This window comes from Maylandia zebra, linkage group LG4, assembly GCF_041146795.1.
Source record: "Maylandia zebra isolate NMK-2024a linkage group LG4, Mzebra_GT3a, whole genome shotgun sequence".
NCBI lineage: Eukaryota > Metazoa > Chordata > Actinopteri > Cichliformes > Cichlidae > Maylandia > Maylandia zebra.
In genome coordinates this window covers 11,865,577-11,893,304 of record NC_135170.1, presented here as the reverse complement: position 1 = coordinate 11,893,304, position 27,728 = coordinate 11,865,577, and the positions used below count along the sequence as shown (strand labels likewise).

General features: G+C 42.8%; 2 protein-coding genes across 4 annotated transcripts in view; one reads left to right on the top strand and one right to left on the bottom strand.

Annotated features, from left to right (window-relative positions):
• Positions 1 to 324: 324 nt before the first annotated feature.
• LOC101481483 (ankyrin repeat and fibronectin type-III domain-containing protein 1) lies at positions 325 to 21,734 on the bottom strand. The gene is made up of 19 exons (XM_004563048.4): positions 21,538 to 21,734; positions 19,010 to 19,374; positions 17,291 to 17,555; positions 16,971 to 17,171; positions 14,963 to 15,076; positions 14,478 to 14,575; positions 14,057 to 14,147; positions 12,927 to 13,034; positions 11,341 to 11,440; positions 10,479 to 10,608; positions 10,222 to 10,341; positions 9,885 to 9,991; positions 8,430 to 8,544; positions 8,002 to 8,168; positions 7,562 to 7,739; positions 7,205 to 7,367; positions 6,726 to 6,892; positions 6,362 to 6,560; positions 325 to 4,329 (listed from the first exon to the last, which is right to left on the bottom strand). Exons 2-19 carry the CDS (start codon positions 19,172 to 19,174, stop codon positions 3,671 to 3,673), a joined length of 3,147 nt encoding a protein of 1,048 aa, XP_004563105.2. The 5' UTR covers positions 19,175 to 19,374; positions 21,538 to 21,734; the 3' UTR covers positions 325 to 3,670.
• Positions 21,735 to 23,921: 2,187 nt separating this feature from the next.
• mei1 (meiotic double-stranded break formation protein 1) overlaps positions 23,922 to 27,728 on the top strand; it is a 67,499-nt gene continuing 63,692 nt past the window's right edge. For all 3 annotated transcript variants that reach the window (XM_076882982.1, XM_004563047.2, XM_076882981.1), the window contains exons 1-3: positions 23,922 to 23,997; positions 24,406 to 24,563; positions 24,762 to 24,885. In XM_076882982.1, coding sequence (XP_076739097.1) covers positions 24,420 to 24,563; positions 24,762 to 24,885 — 268 coding nt within the window. In that variant the 5' untranslated portion in view covers positions 23,922 to 23,997; positions 24,406 to 24,419. The remainder of the gene's footprint in view (positions 23,998 to 24,405; positions 24,564 to 24,761; positions 24,886 to 27,728) is intronic.

Genomic DNA, 27,728 nt, shown 5'->3' with positions numbered 1-27,728 from the left:
GAACGCATCAACGTCAATTTCACCAAAAAGACAGAAATACTATTTCCGTCTATTAACAATTATTAGAATATCCTAACGTAACGAAACTAACAAAAAGCCTTTAGTTCTTCAGTTCAGGGCTAATGGTGTTTTAAGTTATCCTCACCAGTCTCCAGACCAAAGTCACACTTTTGGCAGACTCCAAACATTTTTATTAATAATAGAAACATTAAAGAAAAATGTTAAAACTGGGAGAATTAACCATATTAAGAAAAATATTAGCTCATTTTGAGTTTGGTGGCAGCAACATGTCTCAAAAAAATTGGGACAGGGCCATGTTCCTTATCGTGTAGCATTTCAGCACTAGTCTGTAAACATCTGGAAAGTGAGGAGACCAGCTGTTTCCCCCTTTTTGTCTGATATGTGATTCTAGCTGTTCTACAGTCCTGGGTCTTCTTTGTCATATGTTTTGTTTCATCAGCATGTTCAGCGCCCGAGTCTTCTTTTACAAAGATGTTATAATAGATGCAGTATGTAGTTTAGGATTGTCCATATGCAAGGCCTTCCCAACAAAACATGTCATCTGGATGGGACCATATGGTGCTTTTACAGATGTGCAAGCTGATGTACCATGATACAATCAGAGATGCAGGCTTTGAACTGAGTGCTGATGATAAGTAGGATGGTCCTTTCTTTTCAGTCCAGATGTGGTAGTCCATGTTCACCAAAAAATTTTTAATTTTGTTTTTTCTGACTGCAGAACAGTTTTTTTCACTTTGCCTCAGTCTGTTTTAGATCTTTGGCCCCAAGAAGACAGTGTTTCTGAATCATGTTCACATATGGCTTCTTCTTTTAATAAAGTAACCTGCATTAGTGGATGCCATGATGAACTATGTTCACAGACTTCTGTGAACTTCAGACTTCTGGACACGTCTCTGAGCTCATGCAGTGATTTCCATGACAGAAACATCCCTGTTTCTAATGCAGTGCTGCCCGAGGGTCCAAAGATCACAGAGATCTTCTACTGATTCTCAGCCTTGTCCCTTGAGCAGATTTTTCTCCAGATTCTCTGAAACTTTCTATTTTATGTGCTGTTATTATGAGAACATTCAGAGTTTTCACAGTTTTACACTGAGGAACATTATTCTGAAATTATTCGAACCTCTGCCCCCCAAAGGTGCTCTTAGATGCGAAATGCTCCTCCAGCTGTTTCTTACTATGACTTCATTTTCCAGTCTTTTGTTGCCTCTGCCCAACTTTTTGCTACGTATTGCTGCCACCAAATTCAAAAGTGCCACACTTTTTTCTGAAAATGCTCAGTTTAAACACTTATATGTGTTTAATAGGTTTTCTCTGTTTAACTGTGAGTGAAATATGGGCCAGGAAGTTGCAAATCTTTGCATTGTTTTTATTTACATTTTAAACTACCTTTTTGGACATGGAGCTTTGGAAAAGATCTGAAACTCTGAACATTTTGATTTAATTTTGATTTATTTGAAATGGACTGTGCTTATTCACAAACAGGAAAATAACTAAATAAGCCAGAGTTAGCCCTGTGGTGTAAAATTTCCTCCCTTGTCTTTTGCCACTTAAAGAGAAACCTAAACTGCAGGCCACAGATACACAGTAAATACATGACACCAAAACAGTAGCAAGTCATTAAGATGAGCTAATACCAGTAGTTAATACCAACACTGATGCCAGTGTTATCATTTTTAAAGCACACTAAAATTAAGAGCGGGCTATTTATTGAAACAAAAGATATTTCAGTAACTACTGTGAGCCCTGCTGTGATAAACACAACAAACTGCAGATCTGAGTGTGACAGGATAAATAGTTTTGATTGTTTTCACTTTACTTAACATTTCTCTTATTATTCATTATTGCATTGCATCTATGTTCCAGCCAGTTGTAAACATCAGAAAAGCATGAATCGAATGCCAAAACTCGCATATTAGCCACAAATTGAAGAGAGTTTTAATAATTTTGACCACTAGATGTCAGTAAACAGCCATCTATGGTCCATCATCTTCAGAGCAAACACCAGTTCACTCTTCTTCCATCTAAAAATGTATCAAGTTACCAAAGGGGGCAGATTCCCCTCTGTATGGTCAGGTCGACCTGATATGACTTTTCACCATCCCAACACTTTTCACCTCCTCACACACAGACTGAGCATTTAAAGCACAAGATCAATGATGTGCTCTAACTGATGTATGGTGACCAAGCTTCCTCTGATACACATTAAATACCATAAATGCTTTCCCACTAAATTACACAGGGGGAAAAAACTTCTGCTTTGATCCCACCTGTAACTATTCAAAGTTTGTCAGAGCCGGCTCTATCTTAATAAGAATTTGAACATCACGCTGCTGTAGTCCTTTATCTGCTCTTTTAAGACGAATGATTTCGACACATCAGTGGGGGGACATTCTCAGCAGATCGCTCCACTAGATTGTATTGTTAAACCAAATACCGTTCAAAGCTGATGTTTCTACGCCTTCGTTTTATCATAAAGGGATGGGGGTGCGATTAAAATACCAAGCTGCTTATCTCAAGTCAAACTCCGCGCTCCTCTTTGTTTAATTAACAATCTGTGTAAGTGCACCATCTTCCAGCATCAAATGGGCGCTTGAAGTCATTCTGAGTGATTTGAAATTGCATTAAACTATGATGGATTTCCAGCCTTAACAAGTACAGAGTGAGATAACATGTCAAACAAGCAGGAGTGCATTAGCAGCTGTCAGAGAGTGCAGGGGCTTTTGAAATCAGACATGCAGGCATTGATTTTCTCCTAGAAGTGAGGACATGTAGGAGATACAAACGGCCTCTAAATTCATTTATCTGGATGTTTGGGATGTTTAGATGTCATTTCATTAATAGTACATTCATTACTACAGCTCGTTTATGAGGTCGCACGCTGATTCAGCCTCTCAAGGCTGGCTAACCGACTCAAGCATTTGTATTTTATGCCTAACATATTGCACTTCCATAATAGTATTAACTGTGGCAACGCACAAAGAAGTTTAATTTGAAAAAGCGTCTCATTAAAATGGCCATATACTGACTTTCATTGAAAGACGCCGAGCTGAAAGGCAAGACCATTATATCCTATTGTGTTCTTACATTCTAATATGCTTTCAGCGCTCTCGTTCAGTTTGCCTCTCTGTGGTAAATAAACCAGAGAAACCGCTTCGAACCAAACCAAACACAGCCGTAATTATTCAGTTACACATGCAAGTATGACAGCTTTTCTTAATCTGCCAAGCAAATGCTTCCATTTGACTGAATTGTGGGAATTTAATGGGTTTGTTTACAGCTCCGACAAGCAGCAGCGTGGATGTTTTTGTGCTGTAGTGAATAATGGGTTTTCAAGTCATAACAGCAACAATATAGCTTAATTTTTCCACCTAACAAGGTTAAATGGACTCTATATTAGAAAAGATAAACTAAAGCCAAAGAAATGTGCAAAAAAAAGGGAAAAAATCCACACAGCCTCCTTTTCATTTCCCGTATTTTCCATTATCTTGGGTGTGACAAGTGTGCGATATGAGCTTGTATCTGCCTGTCATTTAAAACACTGATTTAAGATCAGGAAACAAGGAGAATGTCTAAGTCACAGGGTCAAATTTGGATTTTCTGCATGTAAATTCACACTAAAGTCTGAAGGATCCAGGTGTTTAAGCTGACATCAGGATGGGCTGTTAGAGGGTCTCTCCCACTCCACTTGATTCCTTACTGGAAGACACGCCCCCTTACTGGGAAGCTTCTGAGTCTCTGCTTTGTCTTGAGGAACGTCTGTGGAAACAGGCGCATCACCATCTGCGCCATTCACCGTGCCGTAAGAGGCAGGCGTGTATTGTTCTTGTGACAACGGGCAGCTGCTTCCATCCACTGGGTCTGAATTCCCAAACTCAAAGATGGAGTTTCTTTCACCAATGTCCAGTCCAAAGCTCTCTAGCATGTCCATTACTGATGGCGTGGATGGGCATGAGGGGTTCTCCTCCTCAATGAGACTCAGCGTTGGCAAGATGTCCACCAACTCTGCCATCTCCATCGGCCGGATTACTTCAGTGATGCTGTAGGACTCCTGTGTGTCCAAAGTTGGATAGTCCACTTCCAGCTGTGCAACAGCAGCAAGCTTCAATCCAGACTCCATTAAAGCATTTCCAGATCCCAAATCTGACTGGCCAGAACTTGCCAAGTCTGCAGGCAACTGAGTGGTGATGTCTACAGGGTACCCTCCCTTCACGACACCCTCCATCAACACCAGCGCAGCCTCTGCAGGGATAGCTGGAGCTGAGACCTCAGCGGTGACGATGTTTGGCGGAGTCGCACTGCCCGAATTCTCTGAAAGAGAAGCACGAAGAAAATAAGGTCGAGAAAGAGAAAGTATTTATCTTTGTTTTAAAGCATCATTTGCTCTACAAATTACACTTAATTCTTGTAACAGCGGTTATTATGACAGTGCAATGGTAACAGTTCATTGTAATATTCAATTTTCCCTCAAGTGTTTTGACTAGCAGACATATTTTCTGTTTTGCCAAGTATAAATATCCGCAACTGCTTTCTGCTGCTGCTTTTCAGATTGATCGAATAAGATTTAAACATATAATTAATAGAGATGGCACGATACCACTTTTTTATGTCCGATACCGATACTGATATCATAAATTTGGATATCTGCCGATACCGATATGAATCCGATATAGTGTTTTTTAATCAACAAAACTGTTTTTTAAATATCTTGCTGCATTTTGTATAAGTTCATACTCAAGTTTAAAACAACAACTACACTAAAGCTATTCTGTTATACCTGTATGCAAAAAAAATGTTTCATAGTTCAGCAATACTGATCAATCTAATAAACTTAAACCTACACCATCCTCCCTATTCTGGTATTTTAAAGAGTACTTAGCATAAATATTAAGCAACCTAACTAATAGGGTTCCAACTCCCAGCAACAACAAAAATAAATAAATAAAAAATAGGGAACCACCCCTCATGCTCCACCTCATGATGCTTAATCGACGTAATCAACCTTAATTTGATGCAGTGTGAAAAAAATGCACAGAAATCAATTATTTTTCAAGAAATATTAAATAGATTCAACATCTTTCTTCAACAAAATTGCAGACTGCACAGATGGTACCTTCCCAAAGGAAAATGTACTATAGCTTACTAGGGTATATATATTAGACTTAATAGTTACTATATACAGTAATGGACTTCTATTCATTTTGCATCAAATTAAAACTTTGGATGTCAGATAATTATTTATTAAAAGCTAGACATTTTAAATGAGAATAAGAAAGAAAAGTATGTCTTTGTGCCCCCTTTTCCCTGTTAATGCCCTATCGGCCCCCCTGGCTAAACTTTGCTAGATCCGCCCCTGCACAGTTACCAGCGTCAGCTACATAGAAAAAGATCCTCGAGTAGAAAGTAATATTAAATACATTCTAACAACAGCTGATCAAGCTTAAACGTGCTGCTGTTGTTCAGCCGCTGGTTTCCTCTTTCTGGTGCAAAGTGGGCCAAAAGCAAACTAGAGACACGGACTCGCGACAGAAAAGCCGATCAGCTGATCGTTAAGCAGTTTCATGATTGAAGTAGCAGCAAGAAGAGGCAGTCCCTCCATATATCGTTTGTTAAGCTTAACGCAGGAATGCTTTACAAACATTCAGAGATGGACTTACACACTTGCTTTACTTCTCTCGGGGATAACTTTGTCGGAGATGAAATGCCGGGTTGCTAGCGAAGCTCCAAATGCTATCCAGAGCACCGACAGGTCCCGCATGCCACAGCCGCTCTATCACGTGAGGCATACTGCTCAGACGTGCTAACGTTCTGAGGTGAGTTACGGCGTGTTGCAAGTTTTGTGAGGTGCTTTCGTGATATTTAATGGATCGGATTACATTTTTTATTTTTCTCCGATATCCGATCCAGTAATTTAGGTCAGTATCGGACCGATACCGATACGTAATATCGGATCGGTCCATCTCTAATAATTAATCTTATAAATAAAATGATCTGGATCAGGTGACCCTGAATCCTCCTTTAGTTAGGCTGCTGGGGCTTCCCGTGATGCTCTGAATTTGTCTTCTTCACTCACATTTTTTCACTCACTATGTGTTTATACACCACTCCACATTCAATCATTGGTTATCATCAATCTCAGGCTCTCTTCCACAGCAGGTCTTTGAAGGCAGTTGATCTATCCAGTCATTTGTCACAACTTTTACATTTAACATGCAAACTTTAAAGGCCATTATAGGGGAAAGTCAACAGATTTTAAAATTATGTAAATAAGTAATTAAATTCATGTTAAATAATGTTTTTGTGTATTCAGTGCTACATGTGTACACTAGCATGACTGCAGTACCTGTAATGGCTCTCTGTGCTAATCGATGGGGCCATGACAATCGGACAGTCAAACTCTCCTCTTCCTCACCATCAGGACATGGTGGTGGGTCTCCTCCCATCACCAGGCCTAAAGGCACCGCCCCCACCCACTGTTTGGACCGAACACACTGTAGACAGTCCATAATCCAGCGGGCATCCCTCCAGACCACATCCAGACGCTAATGAAACATAAAAAACAGGCAGTAGAGACAGTAAAGCGTTTGTCTCTAATTCACTTTCATTATGAAATCTTTACTTTACTTTTTTAAATATAATTAAGTCAACTGAAATGTGGATTTGGCAACAGTGGAAGCAAATATAAACCACGTGTCACAGGATCTCACCTGTGAAAGCCCACTGATGTGGTTCAGCCGCTCCCGGGCTTCCTGCACCTCTTTGGTCTCCAGCGCTTCCCGTAGAGCCTGCTGGGCAAGGTGAGTGTCCAGCTCCAGCCTTACCCAGGCCTGACAGTACTGTGAGAGGAAATCCCGCTCATATGTCCAGAAGTGAACTGGGTTACAAGCCAGAGAGGAGAGGAAAGACAAATGACTTCATCAAAGCCAGGAGGAAAAAGCCACAGAATTTATCAGTGCACTCTACTCTAGCTTTAATGAGAGGAGATCAGTGAACTGCATTAGACATTGTGCCTCAGTGTGCTTTCTGCATATCTTTGCAGGGATTTATTTAACATTTAAAACTGTAGTCTCATTTAGACGGTATGTGTCAGTCTAGCTCGCCGTTTCTGGGTCCCTTTTCTCATCACTGAAACACTCTGCGCTACCATTGTTAAATAGATCCACTGGATATATAGTTTTCCACTTACCCAGCTCAAAGATCTGCAGAGGCATGGTGAGGCCGGGCTCCTTGGTCCCCACCAGAGGCCAGTAACTGGAGCTGAAGTCCTCACTGGGAGGCAGCAGCAGCAGCATTGACAGGTTATCCCCAAACTGAAGCAACTCCTGGGTGTACACGCCGTACTGATACGCCTGTGAGAAACACAATTATTCAAATACAGATGAGAAACAGAAAATCCTTCCGCTGGATCAAGAGCTAGTGCTGATAAAACAACATAAAGCGGACAAAGAAAATCAGTTTAAAAGATTATTTCTCTTCATAATAGTCTGACAGAGAATTTCAGGTGTTTCAGGTAAATATGAGGTGGCTGGAAAGTAGTGTTTACCCTGTAGAGGGGGATGTTGAGCTTCGTCAGGAGATGTGTGACTGCTGCTCTCAGAGACCTGACGAATTCCTCCATACTGCTGCTCTCCATCGTGCTCTCGTCCTCAGCGTCCAACAGACTCTGAACACCGCCATTGGCTGCAGTGTAAACATGACTCTGAAGCCACGTCCACTCCTCTCTGCCACACAGTAAAAACACAGTCAACAAAACGGGCATAATAAGTAAGGAGAGAGGTCCAAAAACAATCCAGTATCACTGCCTGTTGAAGCCCTAACATTTGTATAGATACTGCACTTGTTTGTGCAGATCATTTAAAATAGTATATCTTTTTCGACGGTTGTTTTCCAGATAAAGTTGTAAAAATACTGCAATAACCTGATGAACGTCAACATAGTCTATCAAGGGACTGACACAGATATCACCTGGTCAAGTTACGTTACCTGGTCACGTGCGCGTTGTGCCGAACCCGTGTGTGGCAGAGTAAACTGGGCAACCTCTGAGGCACCAGCACCCTGATCTGTTCCACCGAGCTACACAGTTTCAGGATGCCCACATACAGACCCGGCTGGGCCCACTGGAGGCTGTGCCTGTGAAAGGACAGCTTCTCCTGGAGAACAGAGACAAAGAGATACGGTGCAAAAGAGAGCGAGATGTTAAGATCTGTTAATAGGATGTAAAGCTTATGAGACTTATTTCCCCCTGCCTCACTATGTGTTGTTAGCTAATTCAGTTTGGGGATCCCAAATTAATTTCAGTGCTTTTTCAGGGTTAGCAGCACAGGAGGTAAACTAGTGGCTCAGTAAAACTCAGCGCCCAATGCGCTATTGTTGAAAGCCGCTGCTGGGTGCGACTGTTTTCCTCTCCTCACCTTGAGCTGCTCAGCGAGCATGTCCATGGCGGTGGGCTCAGGCAGCAGAGGCGTTCTGCTGCGGTTCTTTTCCAGGCGTGCCAGAGGCATCCAGTGGAGCGGGGGGTCGGGGGGGCTAGAGCAGACAAGCCAGGGAAAAATGAAATGCAACCACGTGGAACCACCAAAGAAAAGGTTGATTCATCAAGAATAGCAAAGCCAGTACCCCACCAACAACCAGCTGACAGGCTGTATAACCCAAAGATATTGTACAGCATGACTTCCAAACATGCCCAGCTTGACACCTAATTACGCTACCACCGACTGCAAACAAAGGTCATTTTTGTTGTGATAGTGTGATAGAAGTTTTTTTTCCTGGTAAATTCTGAAACTATGATTTCATGACGTGCCAGATGGTTTCAGCAGGTGAAAAGCCTGGACAGCCAGACAGGATAGTTTAGCACTTCTACTATGAAGCCATGCTGTTATAATAAATGCAGTATGTGGTTTAGCCTTTACCTGAAAAAGACATAATTTGGACCAGAGCACACTGCACATTCCTCTAAAACCTTTTATATATGGTGCAAACTGTCAATTCCATCAGCACTGATGCAAACTAATGCCATCAGACATGCAGGCGTTTGATCCGAGTGCTGATGGTGCCTCTGCTCTTTAGTCCAGAGGATGTTGTGTCCACGTTCTCCAAAAAAGATTTTTGCTTTTCACCACCTTCACCTGACAGCAGAACAGTTTTTTCGCGTTGTCTCCGTCTATTTCAAATGAGCTTTGTGCCAGAGTAGACAGAGGCATTTCAGAATCATTTTCAAATACGGCTTCTTTTTGCATGATAGAGCTTTAACCTGAATTGTGTGGACGCCAAGTGCGTTCACAGACAGTGATTTATGGAAGTGTTCCTGAGCTTATGCAGTGATTTCCATGACGAATCACATCTGTTTTTCATGCAGTGTTGCCTGAGGGCAGATTTTCAGTCTTGTCCCTTACACACAGAGATTTCTCCATATTCTCTAATAATATACAGAACATAATATGAGATCATCAAAGTCTTTGCATTTTAATTTCAGAACATTATTCAGATTTCTTTTCATAATTTCCAGATACAGTTTTTTACAGAATGCTGACTACATTCCCATCTTTACTGAGAAACTCTGCCTCTTTAAGATGCTCTTTTTATACCCAGTCGTGTTACTGACCTGTTACTATTTAACCTAATTAATTGCAAAATGTTCCTCCAAACATTTCTTTTTACTTTCCCACCCCTGTCAAAATGTCTCAGTTTAAACAAATATGTTTCCTGTGTCTTCTCACGTATTCAGTATGGGTTTATGGGATTTTCATATTCTTGCATTCTGCCCTTATTTACATTTTCCAGGGTTCTAACTTTTCCAAATTGTATTTGCCCAATTAGTTTAAAGCCCTTTTGGTGCTCTCTGCCCTTTTTCTTTGACCTTTTCTTACCTGGGAGTGTTTGGAAATTCCTTCAGAGTGACTAGCAGTACGTTGCCCTGCCGATCCTTCAGGGGTTCATAGTAGATCTGGCCCAGGTCCACTGCTCCCAGAGAAGACTGACATCAGAGAGGTGGACAAGAGAAACCAAGGATTAAAAAGTATAAGTGCATTGGAGATTAATTCAGCCAAACAGGGGATCTGTGGGCGCAGTTGTGTAGCCGGACAGAGGAAAGCATGGCAAAAATAAGGAAAGGAAGAGGAGGAAGAGATGTAAAGAAGTAATTAAAATAGCAATTAACCCATTTTGGTGCTTCTTATCTTAACAATAAGCTGCTTAACTTCCTACCTGCAGCTGGGAAACAGCTCTTAAAATGTTGTGTCTGTTCTGAAGGAGGGAGGAGGGAGATGAGTGAGCGGAGGAAAGCCCTTGCTGTAGCCAGGGCACTTGCTGCCATGCACAGGACAGCTACAAGAAAAACCGAACACCCAATTTAAGCAGAAAAATCACACTGAGATTCATTTTCTGTAAATATATTTAATATTTATGAATTGTGATCATTCAATTACTTGTACAGTGAGTCAACAAGCTATGTAACAGTTCACCTTGGCAAGCCAAAGGAAGTCTTGGGTGATGGAGGTGGAGCAGCACTGGATCTCCACCAGTGGGATCTGATCTTCGGCTGTGACCAGGATGTTATCCTTGTGGTAGAACACAGTCGCCAAGTACATCCCCCTGACCGGATCAATTTGAGAAAACGCAGATATCGTCAGAAAAAGTGCACACGCTGCTTTCAATTTCACAAGTCACCGCGGACCGCAAAATTACAAGAAACAATAAAAAGCAATGCCTCCGGGGGGGAAGTTTATAGCTGAAAAAGATCAATTTTGTGGCTTGACAGCAATTTATTTTTTGAATCACCCAGTGGATTTTCAAACACTTATTACTGTCAAAGCAGCTTATAATCCCTCAAGTAAAGCAAAAGCACAGAGGCTGGTTTCATAGACCAACATGACAGTCCAGTAGGAAACATGGTCTCTTTTTTTTTAAATTACTCAGGGGTCCAAACACAGTCAACTTCTCTCTGTTCACTACCAAAGTTTTCTTTTTTTTTTTAACCTTCACTGTGGTTCATATTCATGAACATAATCATGCAGCACGATCTTTTGTACTTTGCTAGCTTCTGATGTGGTGAGTGTGGTCGACGGATCGCTTGTGGGAGGATGAAGGATTTATCAGTCACCTGCCACTTGCCACAGTCCAGTGATTACAGCCATCGTTCTGTTCAAAAGACCTTTTTACTAACAGCTACAGTGGCTCTAATGTGACTACTGTTCTCTGCAATAACAGTAAGAGATAAGGCTTTTCAACTTTGCAGCCTATGCTGCTCTAATGGGATTGCATTTAATCCATTACTTGTGATACCCTCAGGGCACAGTGGGATAGGTAAGAGAGACTGAGCGCTACCTCTGTAGGAAACGAACAAACTTGGTGGCGGACTGGAACAGTTGTTTGATGCCTCGAGACACTGACAGACGCTTGCTGGGACTCTGGGGCTTCGAGCTCTCTGTGGAGAGGAGGCGAGGAGGATCAGACTGGATGAAATTCACTTTATCTCCCAAAATACATTCACTGTGCACGCACGACACTTGACTGGGTGAAGGCAGGGAAAAGACTTTTCTCTTTGTATTTAAAGGAGCTGACATCTGTAGCGCATGCTGCTGATATAAATGGTGAGAAGTAGAAATAAAATGTTGTCGAGTATGCACATTAAAGGCTTGTGCAAATAATCTGATTTTCTGACTGTTTGCACACATCTTGAACGGAAAACACTTTGAGAGAAAGCTACTTTGAACATGTAAACCACCACAGTTAAAGAACACAGAATTAATATTTTCTTTAGATATTAAATACTGGCATGGGACAAAATGTAAGAAAGTCCCTGAACAGGTAGAACCCCTCAGATGGTAAATGGTCTGTATTTGTATAGCACTTTAGTAGTCCCTAAGGACCCCAAAGCGCTCTAAACATCCAGTCATCCACCCATTCACACACTGGTGATGGCAAGCTACATTGTAGCCAGAGCTGCCCTGGGACGCACTGACAGACTGACGCCACCGGGCCCTCTGACCACCACCAGTAGGCAACAAGTGAAGTGTCTTGCCCAAGGACACAACGCCCGAGACTGTCCAAGCTGGGGCTCGAACCGGCAACCTTCCGATTACAAGGCGAACTCCCAACTCTTGAGCCACGATCGCCCACTGATGGCTCCTTAAACACATCACAAAACTCCTACATGCAAACTACCCTATCAGTATATAAACAAAATTCAGATAAAGATGTTGTATCTGACAAAACTGACTTCTTGAAATCAATTTTTTTGAGTTCTGGGAGAAAATATGAAAATGTCTATGCTGTCAGGCTAGTAGGGAGCTCTTTCCATTCATTCATAGCGTTACCCTCCTAGGACCTGGCGTCCACATATGTGGACACATTTTGGGTTGTCTAGACCAAAATAGTAAATTTTGCTCTACAAGGGCCTGATATCCACTTACCAGGACATTGTACTGCCACTGTTCTATCGAAATTTAAAATGAATGTCCTCATATGTGGATCTCATTTTTCTCAGCAACAAAAATCAGGTTAAAATTAATTAATTAATTAAATAATAAAAAAAAATCAGGTAATTCTTTGTTTTTACATTCATCAGGTCCCAATCAGCCCAAATAGCAAAGAGAAATTAAAAATGCATGCCATGAAAGAGTTTGGGTCTTAGTAGGTTAAATGAAAAAGCAGATTGTGCAAACAACTTTAAGAACAACTTTGCATTCTCTTTTACTATAATTTCAAGATGTGTTTCAAATTATTTTTAAAACAACATGAACATCTGAATACCACACGAGATTCTTAAGGCAAGGCTGAAAATACAACACATAAGAATTTCAATAAAAGCTCAATTTTGTGCAAGTATAATTACACACACACAACGGCAACAACATGTGCACTTGGACCCAATGCACCAAAGCATAAAAAAACCAGAGGTCTCACATTACCTATGCAATATCCTCTAAGATGCGACTCCTTGGCATCTTCCAGCAGCTTCCTCACGAGGGCCTCGTGATTTCTGAGCTGTGACTTTACACCAGCGCACTCTCTCCAACCTGCACAGGACAGGCAGAGAGAAGCAGATTGTGGCTTTCACTTCTATGCAATTAGGAAAATCAGCTAAGACAGCAAGAAATAATTTGCAAGCGACTCCTGAGTGCCGCTTTTTTTTTTTTTTTTTTTTTTAATCTTTTGGTGATTAGGAAGCGACAGCGTCTCCATGAGAGACCGTCTGTATGCTGTGAAAGTTGAAATTGAAGTTGATTCATTGTGACTCGCTCGAATCATGTATCTATTTAAGCTGGGGATCTTTTGCGTGTGTGTGTGTTTTTAAAGTGAATCTTTATTTATTTATTTAATTTCCGCTCACTTCCATCTCAAGGTTGACAGAATAATTCCTACTGATCTTATACTGGGTCTTAGTGAAGCCCCTCAATCTCAAGGTATTAACAGCAGGCGGATGGGGATTCTGCACCCACCTGTGTGTGTGCATGTTGACATTATATAGTAACGTATAGAAAGAAACTGCCTGAAGCCTGAGTTTTGGGTTCAGAGGGATTTCTTATCATGATTGATATGATATACTGTCTACTGTAACAGCATATGTGACAGAAAATAAGGAAAAGCACAACAAATCTCCTTTACGATAAATTGGGCAATCTATTACACTCTGGCTGTGATTGTTTACTGACCAGTGTTTGCTTTGACATCAATATTTTCAGCCTTTATTCCCCATTACAAATCCTTGCTTGGCAGCTCTGGCTTTTGTTAGAAGTAGAAAGTAACAGCAAGTAAGCCCAGCGATAGGGGTGGGTGGCGTCCAAGAAAGATTACGAGCCAAAAATTCAAAGTCAAAGCGGCACGGCTGCAAGGCCCATTGACTCGTGTTGCCGTCTTTAAGTCTCCACGTTTTAATAACTCATTAATCTACAAGCCACGAGAGGATTGGACTTCTTTCACATCAAGCTTAATGTCAGCTAAGTAATTCTATTACACTGGGACAAAGAGGGAAAGAATGGAGCTCTTTCGAAGCTTCAAAATCCACATTCATCAAAGTTGTGTAGTTCTGCACACTCACTGGAGGGGGCAGCGCTGGCTGGAGTGGAGCACTGAGGCGGGCCCCATCCTTTCACGTTGTAGGCGCTCACTCTCACGAAGTAATGCACTCCCTGTGTTTGGAGAAACAGCAGACCTGCCAAATTATCACCGAGCATTAACCAAGAAGCCATACGGCGCTCTCATTATTAATTCATCTGGTTAAAGTGAGCCTGCTGATAAGTGTACTCTTATGAGAGGTGGTTCAGTGCAGAAGATAGTGATGGAGGAGCAATAAACACAGTGTGTGTGGGTGCAGAGCTGCAGCACGTGTTTTATACCCGTCTGCTTGATTATGTGCCTCTGAGAAATTACAGGTGTCAGTTTCTGTGCGTGTCTGCAGCATCTGTGCATTTGCAGCTGTTATCTGTGGTTGTGAATACGTGTGACTGTGGGCGACTTACTGCCGTCAGCCCCTTGATAACGTAGGAGGGGTTCTTGGTCTCTATAACTTGGGCCGTGCCGAGGATGCGTTTGAAGCTGGCCGAGGTGCTCCATTCGACTGTGAATGCAAAACAATCCCACAGATAGATTATTCTCTGGCTTTGCTCAAAACCCCTCGTGAGGGATAACTTAAGGACGTGAGTGTTTACAGGTTTAGGAACTTGCTGCATCTGGGCTTAATCTATTCTTGGCCGCGAAGCATGACATTTATACGTCTATAAAACCGACCAGCAAAAACAGCCCAAACTAGATACTGTGTCAGCCGGCTTAAATTACTTTCAAGACTTTGATTAAATTGCACCAGTAAAGTCTATACTCCATTAATTTCCTTATCTATCCATCATGAATCGATCCATTTTCTGCCCCACATCTAACTGACCCTTTTATCTACCCATCCATTCAACCAATCCTCCATGAAAGTCTTCTTGCCTGGTTCTCTCCCTACCTCTGTAGCGGGTGATGAGCCCCACCATGTCCCCCTCTGGCTCTTTGATTGTCACAAACAGAGAGGATGTGCTCGTCACCAGGATGGACACATGACTGGGGGAGCCCGGGAGCTCTGCGTGGAACATTGACAAGATAAAAATCGGGTTAAAATGAGCACGAGTAAATAACAGAACAAATGCAGACAGCCAAAGTACTGCACTGAGTTTTACAGAATATCACACTGCAGTAAACTTGATGACAAAAAAAAAAACACACACACACAAATAAACTCCGGAAAATTTATCACATCCAACAGATATCACTGATAACCACTAGTATATTTGTCCTCTATCTTAGAAAGACTACATATTATTTTACACTAGCTCAGCTAAGGTTTTCTTAAATAGGTGATCACGGCAACCACAGACTGATGTCTGACCTCGGCCTATGGTGAGGTCAGCTGGTGGCAGGGCACACACTAACAGAAAAGGAGATAGATACAGTAACGGCTATTATTCTCTTAAACATAAAAGCTATTTCTCCATGGCTTTTATTCCCACACTGGTGCTTTTTAGCGCCACAACCAAGCATTTAATCTTTAACCATCTGACTGGGTTTGCCAACAGTTAAAGAAAGGTTAAAAACGAGCACTGCATTAGCAGCTGGCTACTGAAAAATGATATGCAATCAGACTGTTCCAGACTGATGTCAACCCTGCAGGGCCAACTGTACCATAGACAGACTTTATTAATCCCACACTGGGGAAATTCACATGTTACAGCAGCACAAGGGCCAACAAGACAAAGTGAATTAAACTGTATTAAAAACAGAAAAATAAATAAATTACTGTATGCAGTAAATACACTTACAAATTTTGTGTATTTGTGCGCTATTTATTTACATCATCATCAAATCTTTCTACTGAAAAACCTAAATAAATTGCACAAAAACACCAGATTTTGTGAAAAATGATGCTTGAATAAACATTCCAGATTCAAAAACTTTGAATTTTGGGGCCATTATTTCATGGCTCAGGCTTTACAGGGTTGAAAATTGTATTCCCTGCAGACTCTGTGTTGTTTCAAGACAATCTTGGAGCTTTTTATTATCACAATTGTACCTTAAAACGCTGCCAGAGTTTGATGATTAAATCTAATTGTGTTTCCGTTTCTTCAGCCTAAGATGTAATCTTGAGTGAAAACATTACCATAAGTAAGTCACAGTCGTCAGACAAAAACACATCCATATTTTATATTTAAAGATGCCATCCGGCTCTCCTACCCAGCGAGATTTACAATAAGAGTGAGTTTAATTTCACTGCGCATGAAAACAAGCGCCGCGGCCTGGCTGCCCTTACAATAACGCTGCGATAATAAAACAGTCAGAGAGAGAATTGGCTGTGCTTGAAAGAGAAATGAAACGAGAGCTAAGGAGAGACGTTTATAAAGAGCTGTTAAAGTTGGTACAGCGGGGAACATTGCAATATAAATCTGAAAAAAATAAGACAAAAAAAATTAGCCCAACAGAGAGCCAAGAGGAAAAGGCTTGAACAGGTGGTGCAGAGGATGGTAAGTTGCCTGATGCGTCGACGCATGATTTGCCGAAGTCTTGAAGGTTTTTGCACGTGTGAATTTCTACTGAAATCTACAGCTGTGAGGGTTTATTTGATACAGGCAGCCAGTGGAGGGAGTGCAGGGAAGGAGAGGATTTGAAAGGCTGATGACACGGCAGTCTGCTGAATGTTGGATGAGATGAAAGAGGCTAGAGGGAGAGTTTTAGTAAAACTTAAGCAAGATGTTGAGTTGAAGACTTGATCACTGCCGTCTTGTCAGCAGTGGCGGGTGGCTTTGTAGAGTTAAATTGGCAGGAAAGTACTGCGCTGGCTGCAGAAAAAGTTTTATTATGAGAGCAGAAATAAAGAATGAGGGGGAAAAACGAGCGAGAGTTCACTGAAAACAGAAAGAAAACTGATCTGAGTTTGAGTGCTAAGCAGCGAAACAGTGAAATACCACAAGCTGACCGCTGACCTGTGTTCTGGAAGTTCTCTCTCATCCGATAGTACAGCTGCTGCCGCAGCCTCCAGAGCTGGATGTGCCTCTGAAGATCAGCCTGTGCCTGAGGGCCTGCCCCGGCCTTTTTCGCTAACTCCGTCTTCCTCTCTTCTGTCCGTTTATCTGCCAAGGCCACCAGAGCGTCCAGCTTGAGTGCCCACTCCGCTGGTCGGCACACTGAGAGGCACAGGACGAGCACACGAAGCAAGACAAAGGGCATAATCTGAATTAAAGTCAAGCCGTACAGAATCTGATTTTACACCATTACTTTTGACATTTTACATGAAAAGACTTACAAACAGGGTTGTGTCTGGCTCCTGCCTTTGTCAGTACATGAAGCAGCGGGGAATTGTGGGTAAGGGCAGCCACATCCAGGGGGACCAGCCCCTGTTCACTCACTCTGTTCACCCCTTTCTCCCGGTCCCTCTCCCAGTCCCTGTCTTTTTTCTCTCCTTTCTCCCATACGCCTCCGCCTCCTCCACCGCTGCTGCGGTCTCTGGACAGAAGGCTTTGTACAGCCAGTGTATCCTCATTTTCCACTGCCTCCCACAGGGTCTTGTACTGATGGGGAGCAGGAGAAAGGGTGCAGGGCCGCGGGAGGGTAGGCAGGTGGAGGAACGAGATAGAGAAAGAGAAAGAGGGTTAAGAAGGATAGAGAGATTTATTTCCCGCAGTAAAGAGAAGGGAGCGTTAAAAGGGAGAATGATATCGGACACAAATCAAATCATAAACCAAAGGTGCCTCGACTGATGCTTTATACAGGAGCCTCCTGAGACCAGGAAAGTTTGTGAATTGCTCTTATTATTATATGAAGCAGCAGCAGGAGCAGCTCTATATAACAGAGGGTGCTTGAGAGTGATTTCCTTTTCTGAAAGCATTTTTTCCCAGTGTAATGTAATGCCCTGTGTAGTGGACGTTAGGGAATTTCTCAATAAAATAAAAGAAGACTGGAAAATTTTAATGCTGAACTTCAAGAATTCAGTTTTTTTGTTTTGTTTTGATTTTTTTTTAAAGCAGATGTTAAAACTATAAATTTTTACCTGCACACACAGTGTTTTGACACATACTCAACAAGCTCAAAAATATTTGAAAGGGACCTGGGAGATCAAACTATGAGCAACTGCCAGTGTGTGTCAGGGCTGTGAGCCAATCAAGAAAATCAATTAACCAATCCCTAAATAAACTAATCGCAAGCTTCAGGTAACTGCCCATGCACTGCATACATGACAACGCATGCACAGTTCACAGTTCAAAGTAATCAGTCGTTACTATATATTTAGCTTTTGTGCAGCCGCTCGGTTCGTAAATAGAAGGGATGAAGAGCAGACGTTGCGGGCTTCTGCGCTCACAGCTATAGCTGTGTGCCTCTCTTTGTGCCGCCACACAGAGCCAGTAACAGAAAGAGAAATGTGTTTTAAAATACCCAACCAGAGGCTATTTCTGCAAGAGGTTTCCTCCTGTTAAAAGGGAGTTTTTCCTTTCCACTGTCGCCAAGTGTTTGCTCATAGTCGTTTCATTGTTGGGGTATTTTCTGTATTGTTGACATATGCTGACTACAACCACGTTTAGTATGCGAATCTACCATTTAATATATGAATAACATATATGACAGAATATATGACAGGAAATAAGATAAACCGAATAGGTCGGCTTTAAAGCTTACAATGCTTTGTCACAGAGGACTGATTTATTTTCTGAAACTAGCTTTGATTTTTTTTTTTATCTCTTGCTCCCATAAAATGTGGCTGTCAAACTACAGTAGGAGTCAGTTTGACGATGGTGACAGCCTCACACGTGAGACATCTAACAATGAGTCTGCTCGCCTATTGGAATACCCTTGAGAGACACGTGTCCACAAAATGTATTGTCAGGTCTCAGGAGGTTAGTGACACAGAGATAGCGTGTAATGTCAAGTAGAGATCTCATAGTTTTTAACCATAACAGAAACCAAGGCAGATGACATTTCAGTCAACGTGACCAAAGCTCCCTTTCAGAATGACACCTGGATATCTTACAGCATCTGCAGACTTGCTGGGGCGTTTAGGCGCATCCAAGTCGGCGGCAACAGATGACTCTCCACCCCCCCTGAGTCTGAAGGACAGGTTTCTGTAGATGCGTTTGGGCGAGACGGGACCTAGAGAGCGCCGGCGCTGTGGTGGGTTCCTCATGGATACAGACATGACAAGAGAAGAAAGTAAAGGTCTGAAAGAGGACAGGCGAGAGCAGGAGAGGATGTGAGCTACGTGGGAACAGGGGATGGTTGAAGAAAAGGTTGGAGAGATAGTGTGAAAGGCTGGAGGGGAAAAAAAAGAGTTTAAGAGTCCAGCTTTAGAGCCAGATAGAGAGGAGAGAGTAGTAAAAGATAAAAGTCAGTGGAAACCTTGATTAAAGAATAAGGTGAGAAATACAAAGAGGGAAACAAAAGAAGAACACACAGTCAGACTTTTTCAACGTTACAGAAAAAAATTGATGCTGACTTGAAGTACTGAGCAAAAGTACTTGTGTTGTGTGGGTGGATAAATGGATAAGAGTTACTATTCCTGTACAGACTAGATGAAAATGCCTCGAAGCATTTATTTTGTGCCTTGCACTATTCTCCCCTTTGTTCATCTTTTTTACCCACGATTATGTGACACGGTTTTATTCATTCTGAATGGAGTTTTCCAGCACGCGAGGCAACAGACGCATCAATCTAATTAGTGGAAGAATGGAAGGCCAGATCGCATGGAAGAGCCAGGATTCTTTCCTGCTAATAAACTCGAATCCGCTCCCATCATCCGCATGAAGATGAAAATCCATCACCACCGCTGTAATGATGGTTCATTATCAATTCCATTGGCTTTGCATCATTACAGTCAGTCACTTTTTTGTGCATGAAAATCTGTCTTGCAGTTTTTTGTTTTTAACTTTGGGCACCGTCTGAAATTCCCCCTCCTCTTCACTCAGCAGGTCGTTTTCAGTGCCACTTTCTGTCCATCCTCTCTTTTCACCGCCCTCCAGGTTAAAACTGATCTCGGTGCCGTTTTGATTTGCATCGCTGTCCTGAGCTTATGATATCAAAAGCATCTTTGTGAAAGCGAGACACTCAGACCCAGGGCTGAGCATTGGTGGCTGTCCTTGTCTGAAAGCAAATACTCCCCTGGTTGGTGCTACCTGAGGACAACACCTGGGGCCTTTGACCACGATGACATCTGAGTGACACGTCACGTCGCACATCACAGCTCGCACAGTACCTGCACTGTCTATATACATGGATGCGGGACTATAGAGGTAAAAGTAGCTACTGTTGTTGGTACAGTTTCCCCAGTTTGTTTACTGTGCCTTACATCAGCTATGGAAAGTGCTGAGGAGTCATTTAGAGAGCCGTAGTGTTTGTTTGCGTTTTCTTTTTCTTCTACTTTTTTCTTGAGTCTGCCTGAAGATAAGGCAAAACAAGAAAAAGTGTTTGCACATGTTCAACCTGCAGTCTAGCAAACAGCGGTTATGTAAGCAGGCTAGAGAGTAAGATGCTCCAGTCTGACCATAAACAGAAAGTATACAGTAGATTCACTGTGGTTTTATTTCATGTCTCAAACTGGGGTTTTTTTCTTACCTCTCTGTACTGTGGCCAAGAGAGCAGAGTGTGCTGCATATTTTGCAAAAGTCTTTCCGGTTTGTGAGTTTGCTGTGGCTGTATGGAAACATTTGATGACTAACATTTCAGATCCCCCAGGAAGTAATGCAACATATTTGCCTGGGTCTTCAGTACTTCCACTCCACCAGGTTGACTGGTGGAGTGGAAGTACTTCACAACTAGGGGATCAGACTGGGACACATGAATTTGTACGAATGAGGCACAAAGAGTTTCAGTTTAAGGGCTGTTGTTAAAACATGACTTCACTTTGTGCTTGCACACTGAAGTTATATGTGCTTCTCTGATTATTCAGCAGCAGGACAAATTAAAATGAACATAAACGATCTTGTTGATTGTGGCTCAAGAGTTGGGAGTTCGCCTTGTAATCGGAAGGTTGCCGGTTCGAGCCCCGGCTTGGACAGTCTCGGTCGTTGTGTCCTTGGGCAAGACACTTCACCCGTTGCCTACTGGTGGTGGTCAGAGGGCCCGGTGGCGCCAGTGTCCGGCAGCCTCGCCTCTGTCAGTGCGCCCCAGGGTGGCTGTGGTTACAATGTAGCTGCCATCACCAGTGTGTGAATGGGTGGATGACTGGACATGTAAAGCGCTTTGGGGTCCTTAGGGACTAGAAAAGCGCTATATAAATACAGGCCATTTACCATCTTACAGGCTATGTTTCAGAGTAAAAGTTTCAATTTGAAAACAGTAACAGAAGGCAAGCCTATTTTGGTCTATTTTGAGAAAATGTATAGGTCTTATTAAAATAAAACTTTAAATATATGTATAAAAAACTTTGCTATATCATATCTAACCAACAGGTGACGCAATGTATGCCACATTATAGCCACAAAAACAGCACAAATGATCAAACATCCAAAGTTTAAGTTCCCGTTTCACCGAGTTAAAAACATAACTGAGTTTTCGGTCTCTTACCGTCACAGAGGACTTTAACGGCTTTAATCGGGCTTTCCTCCGACTCTGCCGCGATGCTTCAACATATTTCACTGTATTTTCATAAATGACTGCCTGCTGATATCTTATAATCCATGGTAGCGGTTTCGGAAAGTTTTCACCTCTGAATGAGGATGAAGCGCACCTGAGCGCTACAGACGAGAGACAGACCGGCGAGCCTCCCCCAGCCGACTCACACGCATATTTTCCCCGTTCCGCCCACTTCCGATCTGCGATCATTTCTCTGAACCAAACTTTTTTTTCTCCTTTTTTGAGAACATATTTAGAAGCAGTGCTGCGTCATAAAACACTGATAGGTTTACACGAAGTGGCCCGTTTATTTATTTCAATATTTATTTGTAGTAAATGGGCTCAGTAACAATATAATGATCCAGTGCTGTGGTTTAAACACTGTTTAGGTTTACCGGGTGATGAGGTAGCGCAGATCCTTGAGTAGATAATCCTAGCCAGTGTATTGCTGTGAGCAGTCAGTGAATTGATGATCCCAGCCACTACTGAAAATAAAAATTGTTACTCTAAAAGTTGTTGCCTCTGTGTAACAGCGTGTTGCAGTGCAAGGAAGCTGGTGATATGATCAAGCGTAGGCTGAAGATAATGGACAAATTTATAGAGCTATTTTTTGATTGCCACAACACCCCCATTAATGGCTTTCGCAGGGGCAGAGGAAGTGGTTCGAGCCAAGGGAAAGAAAGGCCAGGCAACGGTGTGAAAACTGTTCTCATGCTATGCCCCCCACTTGTGCTCAGAAAGGAGAAAGTTGTTTCCAAACCATTTGTCTTCGCCCTGAAACGCCCCCTTGAAGTAAATGTAAAGCAGTTGTCAAATAAAGTTGACAGATTATGCATCCTGTTTACCCGAGCAGCGAGAAAGGCTCTCCGTCTCTTTGTGTTATATTTGCCTCTCTCAGGGGGCAAATAAAAAGCCACAGACTGATGGATTTAGCTCCTGTCCTGGCACAAATTTATAAACCGATATCTTGTCTGACTCTTCTCAGTCAACCAGAAGAAACAAAACCCTCTGACCACTTCCTGCACACACAGTGTTTGCTGGAGCGCAGCACATTTGTCAAAGGTTACATACATTGAACTCTGAGAGGGTTTATCTTTCTGCACACTCATTTACACCGTCACTGACAGACAGAGGCGCGGAGTGCTGAGCTGGCCACACGTGTGATGCTTTGATGCGCACTGAACTCTGCTTAAAGAGAAGCAGAGGGAGATTATAAATCGACATGTCGGTAGTAGCTGATACTCGCCCCCACACACCTATCATCACACAGTGGCTCAGTTACCCAGAGGCTTTTGTTGTCATGGTGATAACCAAATTGTGGCCTTCACAGCTAAATGATACTCAGACACACGTCTCAGCATAACGATCAGCTAAGATATTCCTTGGAGGGTAAATTGGTGTTGATATATAATTGTGAGGCTAATTGTGCATGGATTTGCTCAAACATACACCATCAGGCTTCCTTTGAATGTTAGAGACTGTTGATTTGATTGGACTTTTAATATTAGAGCAGTACAATGTACTGAGCTCCAATGTTCATCAGCAAGAAATATGGGACCTAAGCAGCTGTTTCATGTGATTTTATGTTAAAAAACAACAAAAAAAACAAAAAAAACAAGCATGAGTGTAATGATGAGGCAAGCATTTCCCATATGTACACGAAATTGAAAAGTTCCAATAACTGCAGCAAAAATGATCATAGCATTTCAGATAATTATCATTATTTGCCAGAACATTATCTTCATGCACTATTGTTCAACACATGGATCTTTCTAGTAAAAAAGTGAAATAACAACCAGAAAAAAATGCTTGTATCTTATCTTTTTTTCATACATTTACAAAAAAACAAAACAAGTTATTCATATATATTCATAGTTTACAACTATGGTCATGTACTTGCACTATTCCAGAGTTGTTTCATTTGCATTTTTATTATCATACACATTTAAAGATACCAGATAAATCCATTAGATCATCAGCTCTTTTTGTGGTTTTTAAATAAGGGTTAGCTTTCAACATAACACTTGCTAATATGAGTAAAACCACTCTTAAAGATATTAATATATTGTCCTGTGTTATCTTTTTGTCAGAATTTGGCCTTTTTTTTGGTTTATTTTAAAACCAACACTTAATGTTAAGGTAAATTTTGAAGGAGGCTTCACAGGAGAATTTAGTTATTTAATAAATAGACATCTTAAGTTTTTGTATCATATATTTGTTTATAAATATCTATTTTTATAGTATCATTATAATATTAAAATGTTTTACATTATAAATGCAGTTTTTATTAGTACAACAGTGTTTGGAATTATTTTGGTAACCTACTGTACTGTAATGTTCAATAAAGTTTGGGGTTTTGACTTTAGCCATCATTTCTGCACAGTTCTCGTCTGATATATACTGTCAGCAAAGGTTAGTTTATGGTTTATTACACATATTTTGTTGTTATTAGAGTTTGTCAATAGCATTTGTTTTAATAGAAATCTTCAAAAACATCTGTTTTTAAAGAAAATCATGGCTAGTTAAGTTATAAATTAACTCTAGCTAGTGCTAATAATATAGTTAGCATGTAGCGCTAGGTAATTTATAACTTAGCTAGCCATAATTTTACTTAAAAACAGATGTTTTTGAAGGTTTTAAGAGAAATCTTCAAAAACATCTGTTTTTAAGGATATTATGGCTAGCTAAGTCACAAATTAACTTTAGCTAGTGCTAATATTATAGTTAGCATGTAGCGCTAGGTAATACAATAGCTTGCTAGCACTCTTGCTCGCCTGCAGTTTTGTATAAAAAGCTGTTGTGGTCTTTCTGTCTGAACAGGCGAAACAAACAGAATGACAAGCAGGGATATAGTTTGCAACAAGATCCACTTCAGACATGACCCAAAGTGGAGTAGGCGCCTTGGGCCTGTGGAGGGAGGCGGGCTGCTGCTCTGTGTGGCCTGCCTCATTGAAATGATTGACGATGAAGACATAGCAGTGAGAAGAAATATATTTATATACATCTCCATGTTGTAGCTGTTTACTGTGGCTTTACATTCTCTTGCACAACCTTTAGGAAGGATTGGGAAATGTGTATGAAAATTGCATTATGCTGTTAATTTCCCTTGATGCTCAGCTGGAGCTTTATTTACCCTCCTATATCTCTCCTCCTACACGCTTGTCTGTGGGATGCAGTCTGTGAGGAAGTCTTCTGCCTTGTCCAGTGTAAGTGGAGTGCTGAAGTATTCTCCGGGGGCTTTGAGAGAGCTGCTCCAACAGGACCACAGAGTCTGTCTGCATTTTACAGCCAAACTATTGGGTGAGAAATAGTAACACATGCAGCAGATTAGAAACAGAAGGAATGTCTAGCAAGGGCGATTGTGAAGCGCTGGACTTTCACCTCTCACTTGCTATCTCTCTAAAGGTGCAAACAGTTTTATGCTAGGTAGGCAAAATCAGACTGGAATGCACTTAGAAAACAAGGAGCATCAACAGTACTATTGCAGTGCACAGACCTTCAGTCAGTACTGACAGTCCTAACCATCAATGGCTGTTTTCTCACTAGCTCGAGCTTGATTGTTTAACATTTGCACTCCTTGAAGCTAATCACCACTGTGTTAGTCCACTGTTGTATTGGTGGTGCAGTCGCATTACAGCTTTTCTGCAAGGTCAGGCTGAACAGAGAGAACAATTGATCTTAGCAATCAACCAGAACATGATACAGAAATATTCACACTACTGGACATAATAGTTTTTGCGTTGATTTCATTAAAAAAAAAAAAAGGATCCACGCCGATAATGCAGTTAACCTTGAGTTTACTACTTTTCTTTTCTTTGGAGAGGTGTGCTTGTCATCGGTAGTGTGATTAAACCATTATACTGATTTGTGACTTTGATGTGATGCAGTAATTTGGGCCTTAATTAAGTGCTGTATATGTAACTGATTTTCATTTTTAATGACAGCCACATTAAATCTCATTTCATAGATGGAATCATCAAACTAAGTAGCCACCAAAAAAAAGATCATTAGCATGGGCTGCAGGCTAGTGGACAGCTTTGCTTTTAACTATGACGGGGATTGGGACCCACACCCAGTTTCACACCTTGGCTCAGGTGATTAGAGGATCATCAGGGGGTCCTTTTGTCCCTCTGTGGGGGGATACTCCCACTAGGTTTATATCTGGGACTCTCCACCATTTGACCTTAAGAACTGAAGAAGCTTCTCGGATGAGAGGTGAAACATCTTCCATCCATCCATCCATCTTCATCCGCTTTATCCGGGGCCGGGTCGCGGGGGCAGCAGCCTAAGCAAAGAGACCCAGACCTCCCTCTCCCCAGCCACCTCCTCCAGCTTATCCGGGGGAATACCAAGGCGTTCCCAGGCCAGCCGAGAGATATAATCTCTCCAGCGTGTCCTGGGTCTGCCCCGGGGCCTCCTCCCGGTGGGACATGCCTGGAACACCTCACCCAGGAGGCGCCCAGGGGGCATCCTTGTCAGATGCCCGAACCACCTCAGCTGGCTCCTTTCGATGTGGAGCAGCAGCTGCTCTACTCTGAGCCCCTCCCGGATGGCCGAACTTCTCACCCTATCTCTAAGGGAGAGGCCAGCCACCCTTCGGAGGAAGCTCATTTCTGCCGCTTGTATCCGCGATCTCGTTCTTTCGGTCACTACCCACAGCTCGTGGCCATAGGTGAGGGTAGGGACGTAGATCGACCGGTAAATTGAGAGCTTCGCTTTTACACTCAGCTCCCTCTTCACCACGACGGACCGGTGCAGCGTCCGCATTACTGCAGCTGCAGCCCCAATCCGTCTGTCGATCTCCGGCTCCCTTCTCCCATCACTCGCGAACAAGACCCCGAGATACTTGAACTCCTCCACTTGGGGCAGGAACTCATCCCCGACCCGGAGTGGGCACTCCACCCTTTTCCGGCTGAGAACCATGGCCTCAGATTTGGAGGTGCTGATCCTCATTCCCGCTGCTTCACACTCGGCTGCGAACCGTTCCAGTGCGAGCTGGAGGCCCTCACCCGATGAAGCCAACAGAACCACATCATCTGCAAAAATCAGAGATGAGATTCTGAGGCCACCAAAGCGAAAGCCCTCCGCCACTTGGCTGCGCCTAGAAATTCTGTCCATAAAAATTATGAACAGAACCGGAGACAAAGGGCAGCCCTGGCGGAGCCCATCACCCACCGGGAACGAGTCCGACTTATTGCCGGCAATGCGAACCAAGCTCTTGCAACGGTTGTATAGGGATCGAATGGCCCGTAGCAATGGGCCAGACACCCCATATTCCCGCAACACCTCCCACAGGACACCCCGAGGGACACGGTCGAATGCCTTCTCCAAGTCCACAAAACACATGTAGACTGGTTGGGCAAACTCCCATGCACCCTCAAGTATCCTGGAGAGGATAAAGAGCTGGTCCAGTGTTCCGCGACCAGGACGAAAACCGCATTGTTCCTCCTGTATCCGAGGTTCGACTAACGGACGAACTCTCCTTTCCAGCACCGTGGCATAGACTTTCCCAGGGAGGCTGAGGAGTGTGATCCCCCTGTAGTTGGAACACACCCTCTTCTTAAAGATGGGGACCACCACCCCGGTCTGCCAGTCCACAGGTACTGCCCCTGATCTCCACGCAACATTGCAGAGGCGTGTCAACCAGGACAGCCCTACAACGTCCAGAGCCTTCAGGAACTCGGGGCGGACCTCATCAACACCAGGGGCTCTGCCACCAAGGAGTTGTTTAACTGCCTCAGTGACCTCGCCCCCGGAAATTGGCGGGTCATTCCCCTCATCCCCAGACTCTGCTTCCTCCTCGGAAGACGTGTCAGTGGGATTAAGGAGGTCCTCGAAGTATTCCTTCCACCGCCTGACAATTTTCTCAGTCGACGTCAGCAGCGCTCCGCCAGCACTATACACAGTGCAGGTAGAGCACCGCTTTCCCCTCCTGAGACGTCTGACGGTTTGCCAGAATCTCTTCGAGGCAGTCCGAAAGTCTTTTTCCATGGCCTCTCCGAACTCCTCCCACACCCGAGTTTTTGCTTCAGCCACTGCCCGAGCCGCATTCCGCTTGGCCTGTCGATACCTGTCGGCTGCCTCCGGAGTCCCACAGGCTAACCAAGCCCGATAGGACTCCTTCTTCAGCCTGGTGGCTCCCT

What these genes read in the sequence shown, in the direction of transcription:
- LOC101481483 (XM_004563048.4), bottom strand. Translation starts at nt 19,174, where the DNA reads ATGTCTGTATCCATGAGGAACCCACCACAGCGCCGGCGCTCTCTAGGT. An exon ending in TCTTAGAGGATATTGCATAG is followed by an intron (nt 11,441 to 12,926) that starts GTAATGTGAGAC and finishes TCCTCTCCACAG; the next exon opens with AGAGCTCGAAGCCCCAGAGT. An exon ending in TTTGTTCGTTTCCTACAGAG is followed by an intron (nt 10,609 to 11,340) that starts GTAGCGCTCAGT and finishes TGATCCGGTCAG; the next exon opens with GGGGATGTACTTGGCGACTG.